This window comes from Nipponia nippon, unplaced genomic scaffold, assembly GCF_047370975.1.
Source record: "Nipponia nippon isolate SJK-2023a ecotype South Korea unplaced genomic scaffold, ASM4737097v1 scaffold_2, whole genome shotgun sequence".
NCBI lineage: Eukaryota > Metazoa > Chordata > Aves > Pelecaniformes > Threskiornithidae > Nipponia > Nipponia nippon.
Window position 1 is genome coordinate 74,619,235 of NW_028262336.1, and position 27,914 is coordinate 74,647,148.

Sequence of the window (27,914 nt, forward strand, 5' to 3'; positions counted from 1 at the left end):
ACAAATGTTGCTGACTTCAAAGTTCACATGTAAAGTAGAGCTGAGTTAACAAATAACAGCTGCAAACTACAGGTTTTGTTTCAGAAAGAGCTGTAAATTGTAGTATTTTTTAAATAGGAAGATTTGGAAGACTAAGACTCTGGCACCATATTGAAAAATTAATTAGCAGCTTTCGGTCATGCTCTAATTTCATTGTCTAATAAATTTTGAAAGACATAGAGGTAGCTAATTAAGCAGCGTATGCATGTTACTAATTTATTTTGATATATTAATTGTATCTGAATGAATCTGTTTGCTTGGTCTGTATATTTCTAATCAAGAAATATGTATCAGTAGAGTTTAATATAGCAGGATAATTTTGACAGGTGAGGCACAGTGCCGCTGTGTCCATGGCAAAGTTCCAGCATTTTTTTTGCCTCTTTGAACATTGATTTGTTATGTGTCTTAGTGGATGATGATGGCTTCCCCAAAACATGTTTAAGCTGTGTCCAGTGACCACATTAAAATGACTGTTAGGTTTTTAGAGTAGCGGGGAGTTTTTATACCTTTTTCCTAAAGGTGAGAATACAGTTCAGTTGTTAACAGAGTATGTTATTTTCATGCAGCTGTGTGCTGGATTTTAGAAAGTGTTTAGCCTCAGGCTCAGCTTTCCTTTCATGGTTATTCACAGTCGCCCAAGGGTAAAAACTGCACACTAGCTATTTGGGAGACTGTGGCTCCACACCAATAGTCATGTACTTACACTGAATCTAAGGTTGTTGCTTTATTCTGATTTCTGGTTACTACATAACTTGAAAATCTTTGCTTACCTCAGCTGTTATACAATTTTGCTGAATCATTCCATCATCTCATGCTTTACCTTTGCTTTAGGGAATGGATGCTGATACTTTTGAGAAGAAATACAACACTTTAGGACTGGATATAATTAAAACCCACCAGATGTTCTGCCAGGAGGTTCTTAAGCTGCTTCCTGGGCAAATGGCTGTTATGAGCAATGGCAGGGTAAGAAAGAAATTAATTCATCTTTCAGTCTTTTTGTAGGTACTTTTTGTTTCCTGGAACTTCAGTTTCAAGCTAAAGAAAATGTGCTATTTTGATTTCTCACTTTTTCATCCTGTTGGTAGAGAGTGGTATGAATGTTTGCCTTGTTTTTTATTTTGTTTCCTACTTATTTATTTATTAGCTCCATTCCATTGAAGCTACTATGTACTTACGTCATTCCCACAGCTATTTAAGAGATAATCTGATTAAATGATAGACAGAATTCTCTAAATAGGTTTATATTTGCTGTATTATTAATGATATTTAAGAATAAATTCTGATCCTGAAGTTACGTATATTTTACACATTTGGTGTAGGATGAACTACTGCATATATAATAAAAAATAAGTTGCATTGAAGAGGGTAATATTTCAAGATCTTTGGTTTTAGGAAAAAACCCAAATTGTTCATAAATTGTTCTATAGTCTCAACTCTCAATATTCAAATAAAAGTATAGTAGTTTTGCTGTTTCAGTTTCTTGTATGTATATTCTGAAAGCAAAAGCCTTTATTACAGCGTGGCTATAGATGAACTATGGTTAAGAAATACAGAATTGAGTTCAGTATTTAGTACTTGTTAATGACAGTCAATACCTTACATTACAAATACAATTTATACAAACTACCCTTTGAGTTAAGTCTTTTTTATTTATTTCTCCACCATTAGAAAGAAAGAGATACTATGTTGGCATCTAATTACTGGAAACTCTCTTTAAATTGTGTTCTTAGTTACTCTTGTGCATCCTAAATGGCTTCTCAGACGTAACTGAAATATCACTAACAAACCCACAGAAAGCATTTTTGTTGATGAAGCACAAAAGAATTGTCTTGGCTTTTTTTGTGTTAACAAAAAAAACCCCATAACTAAATATGCAATTTAATTTTATAAATGGTTATTACTATTTTCCATGCCTAAAAAAGCTAAAATAATGTCATATATTAAGTTTTGAGGAAATACTTTTCTTATAAATGCTTGGATGATTTTTATAATACTCATCTATCTGAAAGTGTGCTTTCACTTTAAGAGATGACTTAAAAAAAAAAATGGGATGTCCATCATTTCTATCCTTGCTATTTCAGCAATGAAGTATTGTTTTTATGAGCAAATAATTTTTTTTCTAGTTATGACTTCTACTGCTATTTCATAGTCACACTATAGTTTTCTCTATCTCATGCATCATTAATACTAATAAATTCAAAAGTGGAATTTAGTTAGATGACGTCTCATTTCTAGGAAGCAGTTGAATTTCGAGAGAGTGGCATTCAGCACCAAACTTATATCGTGACATTCTACATCCTGGGAGCCCTGTAGGCTCTTGAAGTAGACTTGGGTCAGTTTAGCCTGGTAGACTGAGTAGGAAATCCAAACAACATCCTCAACGCTATTTTCTGGGACTTCAAGACACCTTCTTTTCCTTCAGACACCCAAAAAAAAAGTAGTAGTTCTGTTTCTTGTCTCTGGATATCCTGCATTTCTTATCCTTTGCTCTTGTCTTCCTTTCTATTGATTCTGCTTCATCCGAGAAGCCTTGAGAAGTTAAGACTAAAGACTGTGGTAGGCAGATAGTAATTTGAATTTCAGATTAAAATGATGTACGTAACAGAGCTTTTTCTTAAACTTAAAAATAATAAATCTAAATAGTGTATTCCTTTACATAGGTATGTGTAATGAAAAATATCATGGATATTGCCATTGCAACTGTTCTTTGTGACTGGTAATTAACTTTAATTACACAACTGTAAAAACCTAATCCTGTATAGTTACTATACAGTGTAGTACTACATAGTTAATAATATTGATATATATAGGGCTGGGGGTTGCATACTGAATATTGTGCATTCATTTACAATATTAGTATATTTTTGCTTACAGAAGAAACATTATTGGGACATCCTATGCTTAGTAACATTTTTTTCTGTCGAAGGTACTGGGTCCTTTAGATGAAAATGAATTCTATGCAGAAGACTTCAATTTGTTGGAAAAAATAACATACAGTACCTCAGCGGAGAAAATTAAAGCTATCGTCAAAGAGATGGGAAACAGTAGTAAAAGGTAAAATTCTTTTGTGTTCTGAGGCTTCATGATATACTGCCTTGTTTATTGCCTGTGACTAATAATCCTTTTGCATGGGAAACATGAACAAAAGTTCAAATATGTAGTCATAGTACTCTTCATATTACATACTTATATATATATCACTCCACATGCACTTAGTCAAAGTGTTCGTTGTTTGCGTGCTAACAGTTGCTATCCTCTTACTTAGCATCTGACTACTTCTATGTTGACAGGTTTAACTGTCCCTCATTTCCTTTTTAGCATTTCCCTGACAGACTTAGTATACTTACCTACTCAAACACTTGCACTATTTTCTAGAAGAAACGGTGCATCTGCTAAATTTTGTATCACCTTTATGCTTGACTAATTTTGGTATGTAACATAGTTTTCCACTACATATATAAACTATATATGTTTTCAACTGTATGTGTCATTTACCCTGCTGCTGACAGCCTCTTTGGTACCTCGTTGCTACAGCACGGAGCAGAAAAAAGGCACCCTGTGTTATTCAAGAGACATGCACCCTTTTATCATTGGTCATATGTGTGATGAGGCTAAGGCATAAGAGATCACTGCTTATCCAAAGAATCATATCCTTTCCAACTTGCCTCATAACATGTGTGCAGCTCTGCTAAATCACTCCAAATACTTTATCTACTCTCATGGTACTTAGAACCAAGAGTCGAGTACAGCTAACTAAACAATTTCTACTATCTTTTGTTTACTTAAGAGTAATTATAAAGAATAATAATAAGCTTGATAAAATCCAGTGCATCTTAAAACCACAGTAATATCTGAGTATTGATATTTGAAGTAAGAAAGTGCATTGTTTTTGGGAATCGTTAGAAAAGGAGCCTGTAGAGGTATGAACAGATGTGGTGCTCAGACACCCTGCTAGACAACATTCACATATCTGTTAATTGAAGAAGCACAAAGATGAGTTCTAGCCAGCTTTTAATCTAAGGATCCAGTTTGTGTATGAAGAAGAGAGCACGATTATACTGTTTTTACAATATCTATTGACTGTGTGTCCAAGTATCATTTATTTTTTCTGGAAGGACTGGTACAACTGAGGGAATAACTACCAGAAAAACAGAATCAAGAAGAGGTAGAACTACCAAGGAGATAAGTAGTGAGAGGCAAAACATATTTAATTGAATATTAAGACTTAGTGATATTGAAATAGAACTACTAAGGTTTCTAAGGAATTTCTAGTAAGAAACGCAAAAAAAGTAAAATATGTGGCCAAGTAAACTTGAAACTTTGTTCATTTATGTCTGTTCCTAGGTGTTGTCAGAGAGGAAAAGAATTACAAAAAAAAAAAGTAATAAAGAGCTATAAATATCAGCAGATTGTACCGTCCAAACTGTGAGGCTGAATGGCAATTCTGCTAATTCTGCATTGCTTAATTTTAAGAAGTGTACACTTCACAAGCTCTAAGGCAGTAGCAGTTCTTGGACATTGTCATGCTAAATGTTTTACTCAAAGCTACTCAAATCTTGAGGTGATAATCTTTTTAAAGAGTTCAGGATGTGGACTTTAAAATACCCCTTATGTAGACAGACATACATTAAAATGTGAACGTTTTACTCCTTTTTCTAATGAAAAACAAGTTGTATGTGCCTCATTTAATACAGTGGCAGTGACTTGATTATGAAAATAGATGCCCTACTGTCATCTTTGCCTAAAACAGAGATGCGACAAGATGCTGAATTGCTCAAAGAACAGCACAGGTAAGTTCTGTCTGCCATGATAATGCACTTACAGTACTTTCATATTAAAATTAGAATGTACTGATTACTACATAAGGTCTTTGAAAACTTGAGGACGCATTCCAGTTTTAAAAGAAGTTGATTGTATGGTTGTATGAACAACCTGTTCATCTGCCCTAGTGTAATGCATCTTTACCTCTCTGTTAAAAAAATAATTAGTAATACCTAATGATTTTCCAGCCTTATCCTTTACTGAAAAAAGAGTGATTAGAATTCATGTGAATAGAAGTGGTGACCTGGAGTTAGATAACTTGGAGTCCATACATTTACTAAAATGTTAGAAGTAATTTCACAGGTTAGTTAAAAGAAGCCCCCAGTAATTATTAATGTGGGACACTAGCACAGCTTTTTCTGTTTGTGGATCCTGAGTACTATGTCAAGGCTAATATACATATGTTTATATTGTATAACTGTTTGTGGCTTAGCAATCGCAGTCGAGACCATAGCTCCTGTGCTCAGCTTGACCCTAAAATACAATTAGATTACATGCAAATGCAAGCTGATGGGGCTCCTTGGCACTTAATTCCTTAAGAAAAACTGAGCAGACTGTGTTCAGTTAAAACAGATTTACACTTGGCAAGCTTATATTAGTGTCATTAGTGTATTTATTTGTATGCTGGCTCCTTGTGTTTCTGATCCTAGATTTAGAAAGTGAATATGCCACAAGTGTTGCCTCTTGTTGTCATTGTTAATGAATGAGACTTAAAATACCAAGATGTGCATCTGTGAATCCTGCCGTCTTTGTAATGGGATACTAACGGTAGCTGTTTTTAATTTAAGCTTAGCTGGGGCAAACTTTCTGGAGCAAAGACAGGTACATTTTTTAAAAGGACATATGATAGCACAAGAACCATGATCAAAATAATTTTTTTTAATGCTGTTTTCAAATCCTTACTTGTTTTTATTGGTAAAGCTGCTCTAGCGTGCTGTGCTGATGTGCTGGCCCTGTCTAATACTTGTTGAAAAGACAAGAAGTGAAATCAGTAGCCTGTTTTAAGTGGCTAACACCTTTTCCAAAGTTATACTAATAACAGGGAGTACTATACTACTACCATATTGGAGGGAGTTTGACTCACTAATGGTACTCACATTTCTACGTACATTTTTTGTAAAAAAACAAATTCAGATAGTCCATTTTGTGTATTTACAGCACATTTGGGTTTTTGTTTTGTGTTGGTTTTGTTTTGTTTATTTGTTTGGGTTTTTTAAGTGTTAAGGTTTACTAACATTTCCTTCCTGTTGATCCAGAGCACTTTAACTAGGATCTCCTTGACTTAGTCTAATCAAATTTATCAAACTAAATTATTTTCTGGAATACATAAAGCTAATCTATCCTATCAAGTTTCACACTTCTCAGTTTCCATTTTTCCCACTGTTATTTTAAAATTGTGTTAGTGCCGGCACTTGTCAAATCTGATGATTCTAGATATTGGTAGAAGAAACTGTAGACTAGTGACAAAAAGGCCATTTTAAAAATTTTGCGGTGTATTTTCCTTTTATTTTATTGATTTTTTTGTAATGGGACATGTATTAATCAATACCTAGTATGGAACTAGGTAGATTAATGCTAAATTTTAATTGTTGTTCGTGTTTAGCTTTTCTAGTGGTATCACAGGGAACAATAACAATTACTGCTTGAAATGAGGGAAACATCTTCACAAGCAGTGAAGTCTACAGTGGCTCTGATATTACAAATTCATGCCTAAAAATGTTTGTTATTTCCTCAAGTTCAGTTTAGAGTTTTCATGTCACTTATTTATTAATTTTTTAACAGTGTAGTAAAAGTTGATCCCCAACAGAATGAACCATTCTATGATGTTATTGCTATTGTGGATCCATTGACAAGAGAAGCACAGAAGATGGCTCATTTATTGATTGTAAGATGGTGGTAATTTCTTTTAATTTGCATATTTGTAGTTTAATTTTTACTAAACTTTTTATTTCCATGTACAGTGTAGTAAAGGGGTAAAAAAAATTTAGATATTTTTAAAAAGTATGTATTTGGTTATTTCAATTCATATTAAAAAGTTGGGGATGATCTAATTCATCATTGTAAGTACCTTATTTACAATTAAAATTCAGATGCCCCGTGAACCATTCCTCTTAAAAGTGAGTCCATAAATGCTCTTTATAGTCAATACGAGGAAAGGAGGTGATTGTCTGTGTAATATAGAGGGAAAGGATCTCCCATCTCAGAATCTGAAGATGCATATGCTTCTTTCCATTAAACCAAATCACCTTAGTTTTCCAAGGTACCTAAATGAGGTGGTCTAAATCTGACCTGTAATATGATCGTAAGAAGATTGGACTATAAACCTTTCAGTTCTTGGAAAGGTGTTTCTCAGTTGATTAATGCTACCAAGTATATCTAGAAGTCTTCTGTTGTATGTAGTTATTGATCATCTAAAGAGAGACTGTCCTGAAAACATAGCTCCTAAAATGATTTTGTTTTTTCACTAACTGCAGAATATCGCTCTACTTCAGGTTCCTTTATAGTTTCCCATTAAAATGTAAATTTTGTCTTCTCTTTATGGTCTGTTACAATTCTGAAGCCCATAACTTGATTTTTGCTGCATCCTGGTTTATCTTTTTCTCTGCAGTAATTATGAAAGTTTCATAAATTTTTACATTGCTTTCCCTCCGTCCTCATTTTCATACCTTTATGCCTTTTGTATTAAATGTTGAAGCATCCACTCACTCTTCGTACATAAGTGAAGCCAAGTAAAATATTTAAAAAATTCATGAAAAATCTGTTATTTCAAGATTCTGAAGTACTAGCTTTTCAGTAGAACCAGATCTTTCATTTCACCATTCTCAGTTAAAATGAAAGCTTGATATTACCAAATGAAAGTATTTTCATTTTGGAATTGACCTGAAACTCTCTCCATTCAGCCAGAAGTTCATATTATGGTAAGTTGTGCGAAGGACCTTGTAGGTCAGATCAGAAGCCTCTGTTCTTCCTAGAGCAACAGGCTCCCTCATGAGCAGTATCTTCCCTAATGCATGCCTAGGCAAATGAGTCCCATGGTGTACCAAGCTGTTCAGCCATCGCAGCTGAATGAAAAATAAAATAATCTGAAAATTAAAAAAAAAATACCTATCTAATTATCTGGAAAGCCACCTCCTCCTGGTGTAGAGACAAAACATGCATACATATACAGCAAGCCCCAACTCAAAGTTCCTAAATGGATACCTTACTGATTATCTTGCTATGTATAGGTGACTCAAATACTGTAAACTTTAAGCACTGGGATATATTTGTATTTAAAGGATCTTTTTTTGAATAACATAACTGGATTAGTGCCCAGTATATTGGGATGGTAGCTATTCACGGTGCAAAATTTGTGTAGTAATTACAACAGCAAAGCACATGATTCTTGCCCCAGTCCCTGTTGAATGTGTCCACATTATGATTTGTTTTGTTTTGTTTTTTATGCTGATGAAAGCATGCTATTATATTACTTTGTGTCACTTAATAGTCACTTCAAAGAAATATTTTGGTAATTTTTTTAAATACAAACAAAAAGTTACTCACATTAAATGGAATTGAAATTGAGAAGGTGTAAACAGCTGTAAGTAAACTGTAATCTAACTTTACTGCTTAATCTGAGAAAGTGGCAATTTAAGGCTAGGGGCAAAGTATGAGTCAGAGCATGAATGAGAGCAGAGTCAAGGCTTTTATCTGTTTTTAAAAAAATATACTGGATTGTATCGTAAGAACTGCTCTATATGCTCTCCAGAGAGAGGCAGGCAGAACTTTCCATATAACGTGTGTTTTGCCTTTTTCAAAAAGTTTTGTCATAGACTTTAGCATCCAATATTTCCAGTCAAGGCAACAGTCACTGTCTACAGTAGATTTTTAAATGCTAGCCCTGGCTTGACAAGGGTTGGACCATATCAGTTCTCAGCAGAATACATGGAACAGCTAGCTTGTCCTAAAGTTATGAAGGTGGTCCTTAACGTGATGTGAAAAAAGTAGGAATTCCTCCTTCTAAAAATGAGGACAAAACAGAAGTGTGTTGTTTTGGTTTTTTTTTTCTCACGGTTCACCAAAACCAGATGAAAAAATATTACACATGGTGCCACTGAACATACTGTGTGTCCCCTAGCCTAACTACTTTGCTCCAGCAGTATCTAACTCTTAGGATCATCTACTTTTTTTTTTTTTTTTTCCCTTGTTCCAGTAACTGTCAAAGAACTTAATGTGGAGAGAAAAATCAAACCTTTTCTTTTTTCCTGTCAATTATCTTTTGCCTTTTTTCTTTGTTCATTCTGTCTTCAGATTCCATCCATCTTCTTATTCCATCCCTAAAGTGAGGAGAAATCTCTGAAGGAGCCCCTTCCGATAATCTAGTCTGATTTCCTATATAACACAGGTCATAGGACTTCTTTTTATCAATTAGAATTTGAAGTAGAAATCATTCTTTTTAATCTAATCCTAATTTGAATATTATCAAGCGGTTGAGTAAGATCACAACTCCTAGCTAGCTTTTCCAGTGGCTAATTAACCTGACTGTTAAACTCAGATTTGGAATTGCAGACTTGTATTTAGCTGAATGCTTACAGCATTCATCTTCTTATCATTTTGCCAGTTCTATTGAGGATTCTATTATAAGAGTTTGTTTTCACTGTAGATGCTTCATATTATGGTGATGTTCACTCATAATTCCAAGTGATTGGTTGAATATTCATGGTTTAGGGAGATAACGCTTTTCAGATGAGTTGTTGGTAACTCACAGTAAGCGTTTCGCAAAGTGACTGCACATGTAAAATAAAACTTGGGCTTACATAATTTTCAAGCCATGTAAACTGAAGTAATTCAGCCCTTTGTTACAGTTTTAAATACTCCCTGAACAAAATTTCCATGCTCTTCTTTGCATTTTCTTAATTAAACAGACTGAACTCTCCAAATATCCTGCTAGAAAAAAGGCTTTCCAATCTTGAACCATTTTCATGTGTTGACTTGAATGCCCTGGCTTTTGATGTCCTCATAATAACATTTAATATTAATGTTTAATACTATATTAAATGTCATGGTCAGCTGATGAATTGGGATACCTCAGTCTTGTTCAAGATCATTTCATCCTGCACACAACAACCTATCAATGCAGATTGCTGAAGTATTGTTCTTGCTAGTGGGATGAGGTTTTTGTCTTGTTTGAAGATAAAAGTCCAATACAGGTTTACATAGTTTGGGATGCAACATCTTTATTTGAGAAATTGTTTTCTTTAATGTTGAAAATTCTGGATATGTTTTAGTAGATGAGACCAACTAGCACTGGTTACAAATGCTTTTTATTCTGAATGATGGATAGATACTTGCATCACTCTGACCTCTATTTTGATTTTGGTGGTCTTTAACCCATGTCATGTAGTACTTTCCCTCGTTATGCTTTCAGTGCTGTTGAGGTTCTCATTTCCTGCTTCTTCACTTGTTCTCACCCTTATGCCATTCCCTAGTTGTTATTTTTTGCTCAGTAGTTTTTCAGTGATGGTATTCAGGTGACACAAAGGATAAGAATGAGAAACTAGGGGCAGAACAGGTCCCTAGGACTATGTAAAGTTGTAGCGCTATAGTAAAGAGTATGTGTAGCCATGGGTTGAAGTGAGGAAAGAAAAAATTATTATAATAAGAGAGATTTAATGATGACAATTGTCTTGCTTTGTTCCTAATTTACTTGCCATTATAGTAATTCTAGATTTTAGCCTTAGTGGTATCAGTATTTTAACTTAGCTTTAATATCTTATTTTCTTTTCTAATAATATCCATAAAGGTAGACACAGCTGCTTTATGCTTTCAAATAAGCACTTTGGATCAGAAACCACAGAAATTAAGATAACTTGGTAAAGGTTTTTAAGAGTGCTTTAAAGAAATTAATAACTTCATTAACTTTAAACAAAATAGGTTGCTCAAAAAAATTAGAAAAAAAAATACTGTCCTAGTATTACGGTTCCTATATAACAGCATCCAGAAAATTAGTATTTTAGAAATGAGCAGATAAAGAAACTGAGGAAGAAGTAGAAATATTTTAACTTACTGGAATGTTTTGAAGTTGATTGAATAGTTTAACACATCATTAATCTATTGCTGACATTTAAAATTATTAAATCATAGAATCATAGAATAGTTTGGGTTGGAAGGGACCTTTAAAGGTCATCTAGTCCAACCCTCCCCCCCTCCCCCCCCCAATGAGCAGGGACATCTTCAACTAGATCAGGCTGCTCAAAGCCCTGTCCAACCTGACCTTGAACGTTTCCAAGGATGGGGCATCCGCCACCTCTCTGGGCAACCTCTTCCAGTGTTTCACCACCCTCATTGTAAAAAATTTCTTCCTTATATCTAGTCTGAATCTACCCCCTTTTAGTTTAAAACCATTACCCCTTGTCCTGTCACAACAGGCCCTGATAAAAAGTCTGTCCCCATCTTTCTTACAAGTCCATTTTAAGTATTGAAAGGCCGCAATAACGTCTCCCCAGAGCCTTCTCTTCTTCAGGCTGAACAACCCCAACTCTCTCAGCCTGGCCTTGTAGAAGTGTTCCATCTCTCTGATCATGTTTGTGGCCCTCCTCTGGACCCGCTCCAACAGGTCCATGTCTTTCCTGTGCTGAGGACCCCAGAGCTGGATGCAGGACTCCAGGCGGGGTCTCACCAGAGCGGAGTAGAGGGGCAGAATCACCTCCCTCGACCTGCTGGCCACGCTGCTTTTGATGCAGCCCAGGATAGGGTTGGCCGCCTGGGCTGCGAGCGCATGTTGTCGGCTCATGTCCAGTTTTTCATCCACCAGTACCCCCAAGTCCTTCTCCTCAGGGCTGCTCTCAATCCCTTCATCCCCCAGCCTGTATGGATACCAGGGGTTGCCCTGACCCAGGTGCAGGACCTTGCACTTGGCCTTGTTGAACCTCATGAGGTTCACATGGGCCCACTTCTCAAGCTTGTCCAGGTCCCTCCGGATGGCATCCTGTCCCTCGGGCGTGTCAACTGCACCACTCAACTTGGTGTATGTCATTGATGAAGGTATTAAACAGTACTGGTCCCAGTATAGACCCCTGAGGGAGACCACTTGTCACCAGTCTCCATCTGGACACTGAGCCATTGACCACTACCACTAATTAATACTTAATTAAGTATTAAAATAATATTCTGAGCTTTACCATATTCAACAATTTACTGTATACAGCAGTTTTAATAAGAGTGAAAATCATTGTTTTAAGATTGGTTATTGAATAAAAGGCAGGTGTTGTACTTGCAAACTTTCAAGTGCTTTAATATCTTCTAGAAAACACAATGTAATAATATATATATATAAAATAATATTTACTCAAGCATTGGAAAATGGGGATAGCTGCTCTTTAAAAAACTGCATCACTAGGGGAAAACATTAACATTTTGACTATCAAGAATATCGTGTGCTAAATCATGCAGTTTTAGAAAAGGTCAAATCTTTATTTGGAATATCTGACAACATCCCTTAATATACAGATATATTTAGAACTTTAAAATGTTTGAGATTTCTGCTGAAGCTTGAGAAATGACAGGATGTCGCAAGGATAACTTTGGCTAATTTTCAAAGTTTGATGATTACCAAGAACCATTTTTTACAGAGAATTTTCTTTCTGTAGGTACTCAAAGACATTATCAATGTGAAACTCAGGTTGTTTTTGAACTGCAGATCTAAGCTGTCAGAAGTACCACTGAAGAGGTAAGTAGTTTATAGCTTTTCCTACAAGTATATGATCTTGCTCGGTTTGGAAAACCGCCTTAACAGTGTATATTCCCTTAAAAAATAGAACAGTGGTTTGTTTCTGAATTCTTTTATTGCATTAGTTATTTTCTTCGAATGTTAGTTGAATGTTACTTAAGCAGTTCGCAGTTGTCTAGAGAACAACTCTAACTCTAAGGTGTCAAGCATGGGATCACAGGGAAGTGATCTAGCCCATCAGATGCACCTGTCACAAACAATCCTTGGAGGAATCAGTGAAGAGTCTTTCATGCCTGTGGAGACTTGCGGAGGGAAGTTGTCTGCCCAACTTGGTCACTTCTTACAGTCCGCTTACTGTGTGATGAATTTTACAGATTAAGTACGCTTAACTTAAAGATGAAATTCATCTGAGTAAATGTACTGTCTGCAGTTGAGATCTCGTTATAATTCGTTAAGAATATTATACCCTGAAAGTACTTGCCTTAAATTGAAGTTTCTTTTAACTGTCTGTAAAGACCAGGGTTCACCAATTCAGTTATAGATGTTTACGCTGAAGTGAGTTCCCCAGAGAGGATTCCTTTCCCTCTAAGAAAAAGGCTTAAGCACTGCTATCCCTTTGGCAGATATTTTACCTATAATCTTAGTATGAGAGAGAGCTGGTGGTAGTGCCTTCCCTTTAGCCAGCAGATTAGAGAATTAACCACTTGTTCACAAAACAGAAGTCCTTAGTTTCTTTTTGGTTTGAGAGGAATTGAACTCACATTTCTTATACCACAGAAGAATGTCTTAATCATCAGTCTTCTAAGTATCTTGTGTGAACATTGTCATGGTCACTTTTAAAGCTAGCCACTTTGTACGTGTTAGTGCCTGGTTCTTTCCTTGTTCTTGGGAGAGGTGAGAGGAAGAAGTGTTCTGGCATCCAGTCTGTGGATAGGTTGTATTTTTCTGGCAGCAATGGTTTGATATGAAATGCATCCATATACTAGCCCGTATACTTTGTGAGAAAATTGCATTCCTCCTGATGGGTACAGACTTTCTTACCTTTTTACTTTTCATAGTAATTAAACCTCTTTTTTTTTTTTTTTTCCATGTGAAGCATTCATTGCTTACTGCTTTCACTGTCCATCTTCAGTGCTCTTCTTTCTCTGCTCTGATTCTCCTCATTTTGTTGAATATCAGTAGAGGAAGGAATAAAATCATCATTATTTTGTTGTTGCAAGGATCTTTTTACCTGTGGAATAAATGGAGTAAGCGTTGGAGGGGAATAGCCACACTTCTCCTTTCCTGTGCTCTGTCTTTGCTGCTGCCAGTCTCAGGAACTGTTCCCAAAGGCTCTTTTCCTCCAGCAGACAGGTCCTTCTGCTTGGTTTAGTGACGCAGATTCTGAGAACCCAAGGCAGTTCACAGTCAAGATGTTTAGATGCACCTCTTGGGTATTTACCTTCCCAGCCTTTCAGAATGTTAATAGAAGCTATGCACTTTCCCAGCAAAAATTTATCAAAAGTGAATAGTTCCGTGCTCATCTACCAGCCCATTTGAGATGCTGTAGCTATTGTCTGACAGTACTCCAGAGGGACAGGGAGCTACCATGCCTCCAAACATCATTAATTTGGTAAACATGCACTATATTTTAAAGTATTTTAGAAGAACTTCATATTTGGAACTTTATGCTTCAGTAAGTGTATTTTTTTTTTTAACGCTTCTTTTTCAACAGCTTCTATCGTTTTGTTCTGGAACCAGAATTAACTTATGGGATCAACAAGCACCTTCCTTCTGAACCTATGGCAAAATTCCTAGAATTGCCAGAATCACTCCTTTTGACTCTAAACATGATCACTCCTGAAAGCTGGTTGGTTGAAGCAGTAAACAGTTCCTGTGATCTCGATAACATTCATTTACAGGATGTAAGTAATAGTTTGTAAACATTATAGTGCTTGCGTTGGGCCTTCTACCTCAAGAGGGAAGTAGAAATCTTGTGGGATTTTTGTCTCTTCTTTTCCAGAAATGCTTTCTGTGGTAATTATTTGGTCAGTATTTTACCATTTTTATTTGCATCATCTTTTTTTCACATTCTCTCTTAAAAAAAAAAAAAAAACAAACCCACAAGTCTTAAAAGAAAGCAATGAAACAGAAAAAAAATCAGACTGCAGAATAGAAGTAAAAGCAATTTATCTGCTGTGTTGACCTTCATAATGTTTATGGAAATATTTTTTTTTTAGATAAAAATAAAGCAATTAAGGGATTCTGTGTGCTAGCTTTCTATTTCTCTTTTGTAAATATTTTTGGTAATAATAGGTTTAACCTAGGTAAATCTTCAAATAAACCTGAATATATTGCTGTTTATTAATATAGATTAAAATATATTTGACCCTTTTTTAGTTCACAATTTTTTAAATTATATTTTTAATCCCTCAGCTCCAAAATCACTAGATTTGTTTCAGTCACTAAACCTGTGCAAAATATTGAGGGTGTTTGATCCACCAAAGCTATGTATTTGGAGGGTATATTTTGAAAATAAAGGTTGGGATTTACCTTACTGCAGTTGAGATGTCTCAGCTTCCTCAACAGTCAATGGAGAGAAGGTCCCTCCAGACAGTCAGTCATCCTCTTTGCCTTGGATATCTATTTTAAAATTGAGTGAAGTTCCTTCTGGAAGGGCCTCTCTCTCTCTGACAGTTGAATTTAGGTCAGGTAAATCCCACACGTTTGTCATTGTAATATGTTGTTTTCCCCACATAGTTAAATGACATTGTGTATTTATTAAATGTTCCTTCCACAGATAAAAGGGACAGTTATAGCAGAATATGAGCTAGAATATATATTACTTGAAGGACATTGCTTTGATGTGACAACTGGACAACCTCCTCGAGGGTTACAGTTCACTCTGGGCACAAAGACTAATCCTGTCATGGTTGATACTATTGTGATGGCCAACCTGGTAAGTATTAAGTACAGAAACAGTCATTACAACTGCACACTCTTCTTTCTTTATAATATATAAAATATATAAATATATATATAATATATAAATATTTTTATAATATTTATAATTCTTCATAAATTTCTTGTTCTTTGAATCCACTTCTCTGTGTTGCAAGCTTAGTAACACTAAAAGGAACAGGAGTATCCTGGAGTTGAGACCATCTACAAAGGAAGATGTGCACCTCTAATGTGCTGAACTTTCCCCCCCCTCCTCTTCTGATCCAGAGTAGTTTTGGATATAGCCTAATTTTAGATCTATATCTGAAGTGCCTAAACTGGGAGTCTGATTGCCTTAAGTAGATGGTAGGAGGTATATATATTCAGATGGAGATTCCACCAACAAATGTAAGGTGTGAATCACATTCTGATTAAAATAACCATTTTTGTTACACAGTGATCCAGGCAAAAGAAGGTTCCTAGTTTAGATGTTTCATTTAAGTGCTTAAAGCCTCTGTAGGACAAATCCACACCTGAGAATTCCTCTGGTCATCCGAAGTAATTATTTTTGGTTTTAGCAGGCCGTAGAGAAGAAGATTTTGTGGTTTCTGAAGCAAAAGATTTATTTTCTATTGGCTAAGGTAATTTGATAGGGAAGGATTAATTTTGATGAATAAGGTATGTTACCTATCTGCCATTCTCTGTTATCTGTAAATATTGTATCTCAAGGAATAAAATGCTTAATTAACTGTGAATCTTTGTGGTTTGTTTTGTTTTGTTTTTTACAAGTACTGAATACGGCCTCAGTAGTAGAGGATGTTCAACACAATGAAACTTTTAATGTTTCTTCACATTCCAAAGCTTGCTTCGTCTGGCTTTCACATAGTGCTAGCTATATACAGTGTTCCTAAATCGGGAAAGACCTGTGTTGACTTGGAAGGTTGTTCCGGACAAAAATTTTAAGTTCCAAAGAAACTTTTCAGTTTAGGGTCAGTTTAGTAATTTATTTCTTTATTGCTCGCTTACTTACTGTTCTAGGTGGAGATTTTGTATGGAACTCAAATTCAGCTAGAAACAAATGGAGCACTGAAAGGCAATAATATGGACATACAGGAAAGGTGGTGCTTGGTTGCATCACTGCCATATTACTTTCAGGGCTAGTATGGCAGTAGGTCATGGTCACTAACCTTGGCTGCAGTACCAAATGCTGGATAATTGATGTTCGTATGTGTACATGGTCGATTCTGAAATGCTGACAGAACAAGTGACTGTCTGTCCCTTTTTTTCATAGGGGTATTTTCAGCTGAAAGCAAATCCAGGTGCTTGGACATTGCGATTGCGTAAAGGAAGATCCGAAGAGATTTATCGGGTTTTTTCGTAAGTATTAATTTATCTTAGTGGATGAGGGGAAGGCTGTGGATGTTGTCTACTTGGACTTTAGTAAGGCCTTTGACACAGTCTCCCACAGCATTCTCCTGGAGAAGCTGGCTGCTCATGGCTTGGATGTGTGCACTCTGCGCTGGGTTAAAAACTGGCTGGACGGCCGAGCCCAGAGAGTGGTGGTGAATGGAGTCAAATCCAGTTGGCGGCCGGTCACGAGTGGTCTTCCCCAGGGCTCAGTGTTGGGGCCGGTCCTGTTCAACATCTTCATTGATGATCTGGATGAGGGGATCGAGTGCACCCTCAGTAAGTTTGCAGATGACACCAAGTTGGGTGGAAGTGTCAATCTGCTGGAAGGTAGGAAGGCCCTACAGAGGGACCTGGACAGGCTGGATCGTTGGGCTGAGGCCCGTTGTATGAGATTCAACAAGGCCAAGTGCCGGGTCCTGCACTTGGGTCACAACAACCCCATGCAACGCTACAGGCTGGGGGAGGAGTGGCTGGAGAGCTGCCTGGCGGAAAAGGACCTGGGGGTGTTGGTTGACAGGTGGCTGAACATGAGCCAGCAGTGTGCCCAGGTGGCCAAGACGGCCAATGGCATCCTGGCTTGTATCAGGACTACTGTGGCCAGTAGGACCAGGGAGGTGATAGTGCCCCTGTACTTGGCACTGGTGAGGCCACACCTCGAGTCCTGTGTTCAGTTTTGGGCCCCTCACTACAAGAAGGACATGGAGGTGCTGGAGCGTGTCCAAAGAAGGGCAACGAAGCTGGTGAAGGGTCTGGAGCACAAGTCTTATGAGGAGAAGTTGAGGGAATGGGGGTTGTTCAGCCTGAAGAAGAGGAGTCTGAGGGGAGACCTTAATGCTCTCTACAACTACCTGAAAGGAGGTTGTAGCGAGGTAGGGGTCGGTCTCTTCTCCCTAGTAATGAGTGACAGGACAAGAGGAAACGGCCTCAAGCTGTGCCAGGGGAATTTTAGGTTGGATATTAGGAAAAACTTCTTCACCAAAAGGGTGGTCAAGCATTGGAACAGGCTGCCCAGGGAAGTGGTTGAGTCTCCATCCCTGGAGGTATTTAAAGAACGGATAGATGTGGTGCTTGAGGACATGGTTTAGTGGTGGACTTGGCAGTGCTAGGTTAACGGTTGGACTTGATGATCTTAAGGGTCTTTTCCAACCTTGATGATTCTATGAATCTATGATTCTTTGATCTTTTGGAAACATACTTATAAATGAATCTGAAAGTGCAACATATTTTGAAAATATCTGACAATACTGAAGGAAAATGAGCAAAAGTAACATAAGAAAAATAGAACAAGAAGCAAATGATGATTTGAAGTTTATAAGAGATACCTTATTTGCTGACAGTGTAAGTTGTTCTTTGATTGCTCCATGTGCTCTTGAAAGCATTTGGATATGTTAATGCATAATAAGCCCAAGCTGCTCAGCTAGACTTGATGCTAGCAAAGTCTCTTACTATACAGCTACACAGCTACCAGACACTTGTCCTGTCAGTTCCAAGCATGGTTAGCATTATCATGCAACTGCCTGCACCAAATTCTGTAGAAATGTCACTCATGGTTTTGTTGATTAATATTTTGGTATTCCCAACATACTTAACATGTAATGCCAGCGTCTTGATCAGCTGGAGTAAGTGCGATCAATTTCCCTCTCATTTATTTATTTATTTATTTATTTATTTTTTAGTCCTGAGGGTGCCTCTGAATGCAGTGTTATTGATGGGTGGCATCTTTTTTTAGCAGGAGCATTATATTCATTTCCGCTCTAGACTTTTTTCTTAAATTAGTTTTGAGTGTTTCTTCATCATCTAAGACATCTAAGAATCACTGTGATTACGCCTTCACCTTAGGATTTAGAAGCATCCTTCAGTTCTGTACCCTGGCTGCATGTTGACTGCACCACACTTCCCTCTCTTGGAAGAAACTCCTGTACATGGAAAGAAGTCACGTTGTACTCCAGTAACTGGCATTTAGTTGCCACCTGTATGGCTCATAGATTTGTAATTTCCATGGTCAATTTTCATATGAGGAACATGCGCTAGCCATCATTCCAAGTATTCCTTAGAAGTATCATCTTTTTCTCAAGTTTTATGTGACAGCATAGATCTGTAGCGTATGAGGGCTTCCTCTTGAAGCTTTGGATCCGGTCCCTTCTAGAGGAACAGCATTGTTTTATTTTATTCCAGCTTCAGTTCTTAACTCCCCCCCCCCCCCTCCCCCTAATTCTGTGGGCTGAAACAGGTCTATTTTCTTATAAAATATTTATTATTACTTGGAGTTCAGCAACACAGAGTTCCATATGATGTTTAGTCATCAGCTACTATTAAAAAATGAAAAAATTGATGAACGTGTTTGCTGTTCTGAATATTTAGTTAATGCATCAATTTCAGTGTTACAGGAAGAAATGTTAGCAGGATATTAGGTTCATTCTATTAGTTTGCAATTTTCAATTTTTTTTTTCTAGAAACCACTCACAATCTGTTGAAAAAGCAGAAAAACATAGTCTTTACCCTAAGAAGTTCACTTAATCTCCACCAACTGTAGCTGTATCATTTGTCTAATTTAACATTCCATTCCTAAGATATATAAAGTGATTTATGAAAGACATCAGTGTAAAAAAAAAAAAAACTGTAGCGAGCTATAGTTGAATTAAAAAATGAAACAAAATGAAACAAAACCACTCAACTTTCTACGTTGGATCAAAGGAAACTGAAAACATCTGCATTTTTTAAGATTGCTGATTTTCCCTAAGAAGTAATACAAATGAGCTTAATTGAGCTCAGCTAAGTTATTTAAAATTAATACTTGATGAGGAATTGAAACAATAACATGTATTTCATTTAATTACTACAAGCCATAGGCTTAGAGAGTACAACAGCTAAAGTATGTTTGGGAGGCTGTACCAGGATCTTTGCTATTACTTTTATTGATATCAGTATTAATGGTATTAAATTGCTATCAGAATGTGAGCAGCTATTTGACAGGATGGAATTTTGCCAAGAGGCATTGCAGGATATTCTTCATCCTTGTATAGTAATCATATCCTCTCCTGTTGAACTGTGAGACGACCTGTTTTCTTTGAGGAACAGGCCTGTACGTTATAATAGGAGTTTTAGGAGAGATATAGGAATTTGAAGTTACAGCATGTCTTATACCTCAGTGCTTATTTGCTTCTCTCATAGTAGCATCTAATACACATGCAAGTAATTTATTTTTATTCTGTGTAAATACACAGCTTTTGAAATAAGCGTCTTTTTTTTATTTCCCCCCAAACACTGCTTCTAAGAAGGATCATTATTTTGAAGCAGTCACACTCGTACATCAATTTGTTATTAATAAGTTACTATGAATATTAGGAAGATGAAAATTGGTATACTCAGCAACAGTCTGAGCACTGCTTGTTATTGGAACTTTGATTCTGTGATGCCAGTAGGAAAACAGGTAGGTATTGCAAGATAAGACTTAGCAGAAAATAATAGTTTATATATGAATACATATATATGCTCCTGCTGAATTTTTAATTTTTAAGATGACAGGTAGATACAATTTATTATATTTTGATGGTATGCAGACTGCTTAACTGAAAGTTGTATCTTGTATAATTTGGGCAAAGAGGGGTTTTTTTTGTTTCCTTTGAGATTTTAAAAGGTCTCCATTTGTTGAACTTGAATGGTTTTTTTCTGTCCAGATGGAAAATTATAAATTGTATTTATATTAAAAGTATGTGGGTGTTTTGAAGCATTTTAAAGCTGTGACCTAAATAGTTTCCTGGACACGTTTAGTTTTATACAACAATTATATAACAATAAAGTAGCTATTGTTAAATATTTAATAGTGCTGTCAGTATGCAAGACATTTTGCTTGGATTTAAAAAGCAAATTGTGCCTATTTTCAGTGAGTTTACAAACTAAGTTATACTAACAGTGTTCAGTACCTTTTGGACAAAACACAAAATCCTTACTGGATTTGTTAAGGCAGTTTATAAATCATGATCCCAGTTCTTCCAGACCCTAGGTCACATTCAAAAATGTATTCACATGATTGCTCATTTGAAATGTGCATCTATTACATGAATAAAATTACAACATGCTGAATATCATATGGATAGAGACAGAGAAAGGAGGAGAGGTCCTGTACAAGATTCAGCACACTGATTTAAAATTAGAGGACGGTATGATGGACTCTGTTTTCTTTCAGAGAGATACCTACCTAAAAACAAGTGAATATCCTCATCTGTAAGTAGCCATTGAGCAAATAGTTGGGTGGCTAGGAATCGAAATGAAGAGAGGTACTTGGTCAGGAAAAGAAGTTACCATAGTGTAATAGTAGGAGGTATGCAAAGATGTGAATGGAGAAACAGATAGATTGGATCTTGAGACCAACATTAAGTGTCCAAAGTAACTAATGGTAGCTATCACTATTTTCAGTACATTATTCGTACTGGGACAGAAATTCAGCACACTGAGTGCTGTGCAGAGTAAAACAATTGGCAGTTGGTAAAGATGGAGCCACAGTGAGGGATCCACGGAAGAGATTTAGGGAGACAAAGCGATGTTATTAAATTTACAGCCAAACCAAACACTTTAAGAATATTGTAAAGACTTTGGAAAATTGTCTTCATCAGCAGAGCTGCAGAGCTAGCTACAGAATTCATAACACAGAGATTTTGAGGTAACTGAGTGAATAATAATAGAAAAAATTTTGGTTGTGTAAAAACTGAGGGCAAAAATGGGAACACTTTGCCAGCTGCTGCCATTTCTGCCATGAACAGTTTGTGTTTAGCTCTAGTTTTACTATTTTAGAGCTTTTTAATGACATGCTTTATTTAAAATGGAGATCTGTGCCCTTTTATTTTGAGTACTGTTCATCCCTGTGATAAAAAGACCATTCTTGGCTGAGTGTTCATAAATGCAATATTTTAGAAGTGAAAATGAAACTAAATCAGAGAGTAGAAAAGTTGAGATAATCCTGAACATTGTTTTGTGCCAGAATTAGCCATCTCTATGAAACTTAGTAATCACAGGCACATTTTACAGAAATGTATTAAATAGAAAATTCAGATAAATATATAAAATCTTGTCACTTTTAGATAAGTAATATGAAACAGATTGAAATGAGATTTTAATATTTCTGTTTTCTAGGAAAAAAAAAATCAAGCCTAAGGGATAGCAGATTACTTTCTTAAACCAATTTTTTCTATGTGTAGCCTTAGCAAGAGGAAACCACATAATGCTGTTAAAAGACAGAAAGGATTGAAGGAAAAATATATGGGCTATTGAGGTATAAAAGCTATGAAATTTGAGAATTATGTTATTACACTGTATCACAGAGTGATAGCAACATTTTTCATACTTGTTACTCAGTGGACTGCAGTACAGTTTCGAGGTGCCTGAATGGCTTTAAACTGATGTTCAGTAGGGCAAATGTTCATATGGTGCCTTGCACAGCCATGTCTTGCGAGGTACAGTTAACCAAAGCCACTCTTTACTATATCAGCACTGTGATGAAGCTTTCCCTAGAGTTTTTAAAGCAGATTTATTTTAGAAGTACATTTAATGCCGTCACACAGCAATTTCTAAGATGTTTTCCGTATTTGAAAAATAAAATGTAGCTTAATATTTGAGCGTAGTACATACCTGTATAATATATAATAATGTATTCAGCTCTAGGTTGCTGCATTTTTTCATTGGTTGATAAAATTTCCTGTGAAAATCGAAATTAAAGTGAGGGCTATCACTGTGGACGATGTCTGTTGATGAATAAAACTCAGAAGGTTTCTGAAGTTAAGATATAAATAGGTGCAAGTGAAGAAATCTTGTTTCTATAAATATCAGCAATCCTAAACCTTATACTCTAGTTAAATGCAAGTAATAATGTATGTTTTAATGAGCCAGTACGTTTGCATGGGTTTTTTTCTCCTCACAGCCATGAAGGAACAGATTCTGTAGCTGACCTGACAGATGTTATCGTGGTATTAAACAACTTCAGAAGCAAAATTATCAAAGTCCAAGTATGTAAAGAGATACCTTTCTTGTCTTCAGTATTTCCTTATATGAAATATGATTCATGCTTACGTGTCTTAGGCTATATTTAATTGGAAGATGTGTACTGAAATATATAATTTAGATTTTGTATAATTAAATAGAGAAGCGTGCGCAAATTAATGTAGTTAATTTGATCCAATCAGGTTATACTAATTGCATGGGAGATTGTTAAATAGCTGTTAAAATAATACATCCGTGTGCGTAACATTGATAGGATTTATCTCATCTACCTTAAGGTGTCTAAGAGTGTAGTCTAGGTGCCTTAAACTCCCTCTCTGCTTAGTAGAATGACAAAGACAGTCCAAAGGACTGCTCATCCCAGCTCACATATGTATTTAAACCAAGGGGATGACCACCTCTTGAGACATCCAGTTCTCTCCTGTGACTGGGGAGGGATTTTACATGAAGTCTGGATACCAGAGTGGAAGTTAAAATTAGGTATGTTGAATTCTACCCTAAGCTTAAGCTACCAAATTTGTGTACATGAAATTACATTGGTTTCATTCTTAAAGATGTATCAAAAAGAGATAATGAAACATGAGTTATATTAAGGAGAAAGAACCTCATAGTATTATATGTTTTCCACTATTTTGTAAATAACATTTTGTGTAGGTGTACTTGGTACATTGTATCCTAATTTTAGCCATTGAGAAGGAGAGAGAACGATGTAAACATAAGTACAAAAGGAATTTTTAAAACCACATATATGAGTCTCTTCCCCAGTCCTGTAACTGAAAATTTCCAGAACCTGGAGAAAACGCATAACTCTGGAGCATGATGAGCCTGCCTTTAAACCACAGAGAAGGGTTAAAAGGGTGCCATTTGAGTCAAAATAGGAAAATTATTCTGTGTGAAAGATGGTGTGTATTAAGCTTATAACTAGAGTATGTAAGCTCTCTCATTCAGTTGAACTGCTGAATCACTTCAGCAATACCTAGGATGTGGCTTCGGAAGCATTAGCTAAGAAGACACATGATTTAGTGTGAACAGAAAACTGTAAGCATTAGCTTGACAGTATAACCATGACGTTAATATGGTTACAATTGAATATGTTCAAACATTTAGTGTTTTAGAAGCTATTTGGGTTTCAAAAGCCATTAAGTTTCTTTTAATCAAGGAAATTAAGGTCAGCAAACAAAATTAATTTGGAGCCTTTATTAAGCATCTGGGTAAGACAGCAGAAATTGCTTAAGCTGGATGGGAGAGCTTACGTTTCAGCGACAGATTTGTTGCTTTCTCCTTGTGAAGGGCTTATGAGAATCACAGTTTCCTTTCAGGTAAGTTCCAGGTGTCGTGCGACTCCCTGCTACGCGCCTTCTGCCAGCTAATGGCTGGACCACAAACTCGTGAGGGAAGAAAATGAGTTATGATTTCCCACACTTCTAGTTACTCTTTGCATAAAGAAGTACAGAGAGAGGGCTTGAACATGCTGTTTGATTTATTAATCACCATTTAATTTTTCATAATTGATTACTTTTCTTCTTAGTACAGTAAGTTCTGTACATAGTTTAAAAGTATGAAATTACATTTTTACTGTTCAGTTTAATGCAGTTCAGTAGGTATTTTACTGAAATAGAAATTGGTAAGATGGTCCAGCTCTAGCCAGTAAGTACACCATAGTTAGATATCACAATTGAAGTAGTAATGATTATCAACTAACTTCCCAAGTTACAAAAATACATTTATTTTAATGACTAGGTACAGAAAAAGCCTGATAAAATGAATGAAGATCTCCTTGCTGATGGAACAACAGGAAAAAAAGGAAATCGGAAATCAGTTACAAGGTAATGCATAATTTGCTTATACTTTAACCATGCCAGGACATGTTTATTATTGCTCATAGCATAAGTGTTTCTTAGTTAGAGATACAGTGTTTCTTAATAAGTGTTTCTTAGATAGAGCTACAAATCCATAAAAAGGCTCCCCAAGGGATTTATAATATAAATAAAAACAGGGGAAAGACAAGCTATAACGTCTTGTATGTCTCATTTATTTCCTTTTTTAATCCCTCCTTTGCATTTCTAGTTCCTGTTCATTTTCTCCATTGGCATTATTTTTATTTTGTTGTGGCAGGGAATCAATCTTAATGTGAAAATCCCAGCCAGTAATGTGGTACTCAGATGTATCAAACTGAACAGTAAAAAGCAGGCTATGATGCTGCTTGTCTGCTGCTAGATGTAATTTATGAAAGCTCAAGAAGTGTTTTTGTATTTGTCAATAAAATGCCTTTTACTTTAAAGTTTGAGTTCTAGAAAGAATTATAATAAATGTCTCAAGCTTTACATTTGGGGCTAATAGCATTGTAGTATTTCTAATTTGCTGTATACCATTGTAAAGTTTTGTTTTCAGTTGCTCATAATGTTGCTCATAATGATGTTGTCTGTGGATGGTGTGTGGTTCAGGTTGATTTTTTTTTTTTTAATTTGAATTTAGTTTTTATAAGATACAAATTCCTGTGAAATAGCTATATCATTTTGGAGAATGAGATAAGGGCAAAAAAGGATGTTTCATCTTTGCTTAGAAAAATAATTTTAGGTTTTTTTTTTAACAGACTAGTATATCTGTGCTGTGGTTAAGAATATGGGGTGTTGTATCATTTTCCAAGACATGTTAATTGTCCTTTCGAGAGCATTTCAGTCAGATGACCTTTGACCAATGTATTTTAGAAGCAGTGGCCTGGATGCTCCCTGGGCATTCTTTCCTTGTAAGACTTCAGAGACCTTTTTCACAAGAAACACCTCAAAAAGATAATGTTCTCAAGCGTGAAAATTGGGGTTCTGGCAAAAGTACTTCCTGAATTCCGAATGATTTGATGAATTATTTGTTCTTAATATTTCTTAATATCAAAGAAGAATGAGCTTGGGTCTTTAATCTGGAATGCTGGCAACACAATAAATTCATCCACCCTTTCAAGGTGATGATAATTCCTCTTCTGGATCTTCAAGGCTGTTGCAGGGGGGACGACTCAATTTGCAATACATTGTTTCCATACTGGACTCCATCCACTTTGTAGGAAACACTCATGTTTGCTCTCAGAAAGTCTGATTTCCAGCAAAGGTTGTTTCTGCAGTATGATACCAAGTGCTAAGCTTCGCATGGCTGTGTAATTGCAAAGGCAAAGAACTGAAGGTAATTTAGGGTTAATGACTTGACTGTATCAACAACTTAATCCAAGTAATCATAGATCTCTTTGCCCTGAAAGAAAAAAGAAATTGCAGTAACTTTGTCCATAAGTAAATTTAAGCATTCAAGATTTACCATCGAGGTAAAGTCTGATTCCTCCATTGCTCAGGAGAACATCTTTGCACTGTAATTCAGCTAGTAAGATAGGGATAATGTCAGTATGAGGGATTTAAGGAGAATGGCTTTTTCATCACTATTTTCTCCATACCCTAAAGACTTTCTGGCCCCAAACGACTTCTGCGAGACTCAAAAAAGGTTTTCTTCCATTTTCAGTAGCCTTGGCAATGGTTGTCAGTCACAAAGACTCTTAAAGAAGATAAAGCTTAAAAAGCATAGCAGTTCTATTTTATCTAGTAAACAGTTGACCCCAATTAATCCTCAGCACACATATGTCTTGGTAGATCCAGGACTGGTGTCTGTTTTGGCCTTATCATCTCTCCTGGCAAGGCTTCTTGTATCTTAAGTACCTAGACATTTTATTGAGTTTCTGTTGCTGATTTTATGTTTATCACCATTTATCCACAGATGATTTTACTGTTACAATATTGACTAGGTTCAGAAAGCCTTCCAGGCTACTATGTTACAACTCTGAAAAATTTCTTCCTGAAGCTACAGATCAGGGAAGTGGACCCACATTTCTGCACAAAGGTGGCCTCTTTTGCAGAATGACGTTAGTTGAAGGAATTTTTCATTGTCTTCAAGCTTCCCACTTCTAATTGGCTGCGTCGAAGGATGTATGCGCAGTGGTCAAAATTTGAGATCCCTCTAGGAAGGTTACAAGGCCAGAGATCTCATGATCTTCTAGGCGTAGTCTTTTTTTCACAGTGGGTTGGTTCACCAGTGTGCATCAGGTACAGAGCTTGGCTGGGCTGTTGAAGCCTCTCACCCAATAGAGTTTATTATTTGCTCTTCCCGTTGATTCAAGGTTGTGGCTCAGGGGCATGATTTAAGGCCTGCCACTTGTCTGTCAGCTTCTTCCTTTCTAGGAACTTGTCAAATAACCTTCCTCTTTGATATCCCAGAATGAAAAGTATATCCTGCCAGCACAGTGTTCATTACAAGAATCATTGTGTTTTCTGACACAGGACACATGTGCATACCACATCGCCCATAACAGAACTGGCCTTTCCCAATTGACTGCTTTTCCCATGTGGCCTTACAGGTTAACCCCAGCCATCTTCACAGCAGTTTGTTCCATTCAGAAGATCTCTGCCTTCTGTAAAGCTTTGCATAATCAATATTTTCAAATTCCTTGCATCAAAACCTGATTTTCTTTTTCGTATCTGTCTGTGTAGTCATACGTGGTGATGGTTGCATTATAAAGAGCTTGACATTCTTTCAATCCTGACATCACTAAGTATAAGAAAGGGGACAGAAAGTCAGAAAGGCAGAAGACAGTCTGCTTGGGACTGAACTGCAGTCTATTTAGCCTGTGAGAACTCAGTGCTAGTTGGGGGGTTGTCTTCTTCAGAGATGTCACACCATGCAGTCAGTGCCACTCCAGTGATGTCCCTTTCTTTTGCATTTGCTGTAGTTCTGATCTGGTAGGACTATGCTATCTCCTCGTACCATGTGAAAAGAACATGGGTTTCTCAAAAGATTATTCACACTACTTACACACACTGCAGCCTTCTGAGATTTCAGCTTTGTGTTAGTGGAGTGGTGTGAATTCTTTTAAATATGTTGGAGATATGAGACTTGTCTCATTTGTTCTTAAAGATTATGAGGGATACTTATTTTTATACTTCTTTAAAGTATACTATTAAAAGGGATCTAACTAGAAGAAAAATCGATAGGAGTG

General features: G+C 36.3%; 1 protein-coding gene across 3 annotated transcripts in view; it reads left to right on the top strand.

The window, feature by feature from the left end:
* The window catches only part of UGGT2 (UDP-glucose glycoprotein glucosyltransferase 2), a 93,462-nt gene that overhangs the window by 52,113 nt on the left and 13,435 nt on the right, over nucleotides 1-27,914 (top strand). For all 3 annotated transcript variants that reach the window (XM_009467060.2, XM_087759588.1, XM_087759589.1), the window contains 10 exons: nucleotides 871-1,002; nucleotides 2,966-3,093; nucleotides 4,734-4,829; nucleotides 6,643-6,745; nucleotides 12,489-12,568; nucleotides 14,283-14,472; nucleotides 15,348-15,506; nucleotides 16,779-16,864; nucleotides 22,812-22,896; nucleotides 24,629-24,714. In XM_009467060.2, the coding sequence (XP_009465335.2) occupies nucleotides 871-1,002; nucleotides 2,966-3,093; nucleotides 4,734-4,829; nucleotides 6,643-6,745; nucleotides 12,489-12,568; nucleotides 14,283-14,472; nucleotides 15,348-15,506; nucleotides 16,779-16,864; nucleotides 22,812-22,896; nucleotides 24,629-24,714 (1,145 nt within the window). The remainder of the gene's footprint in view (nucleotides 1-870; nucleotides 1,003-2,965; nucleotides 3,094-4,733; nucleotides 4,830-6,642; nucleotides 6,746-12,488; nucleotides 12,569-14,282; nucleotides 14,473-15,347; nucleotides 15,507-16,778; nucleotides 16,865-22,811; nucleotides 22,897-24,628; nucleotides 24,715-27,914) is intronic.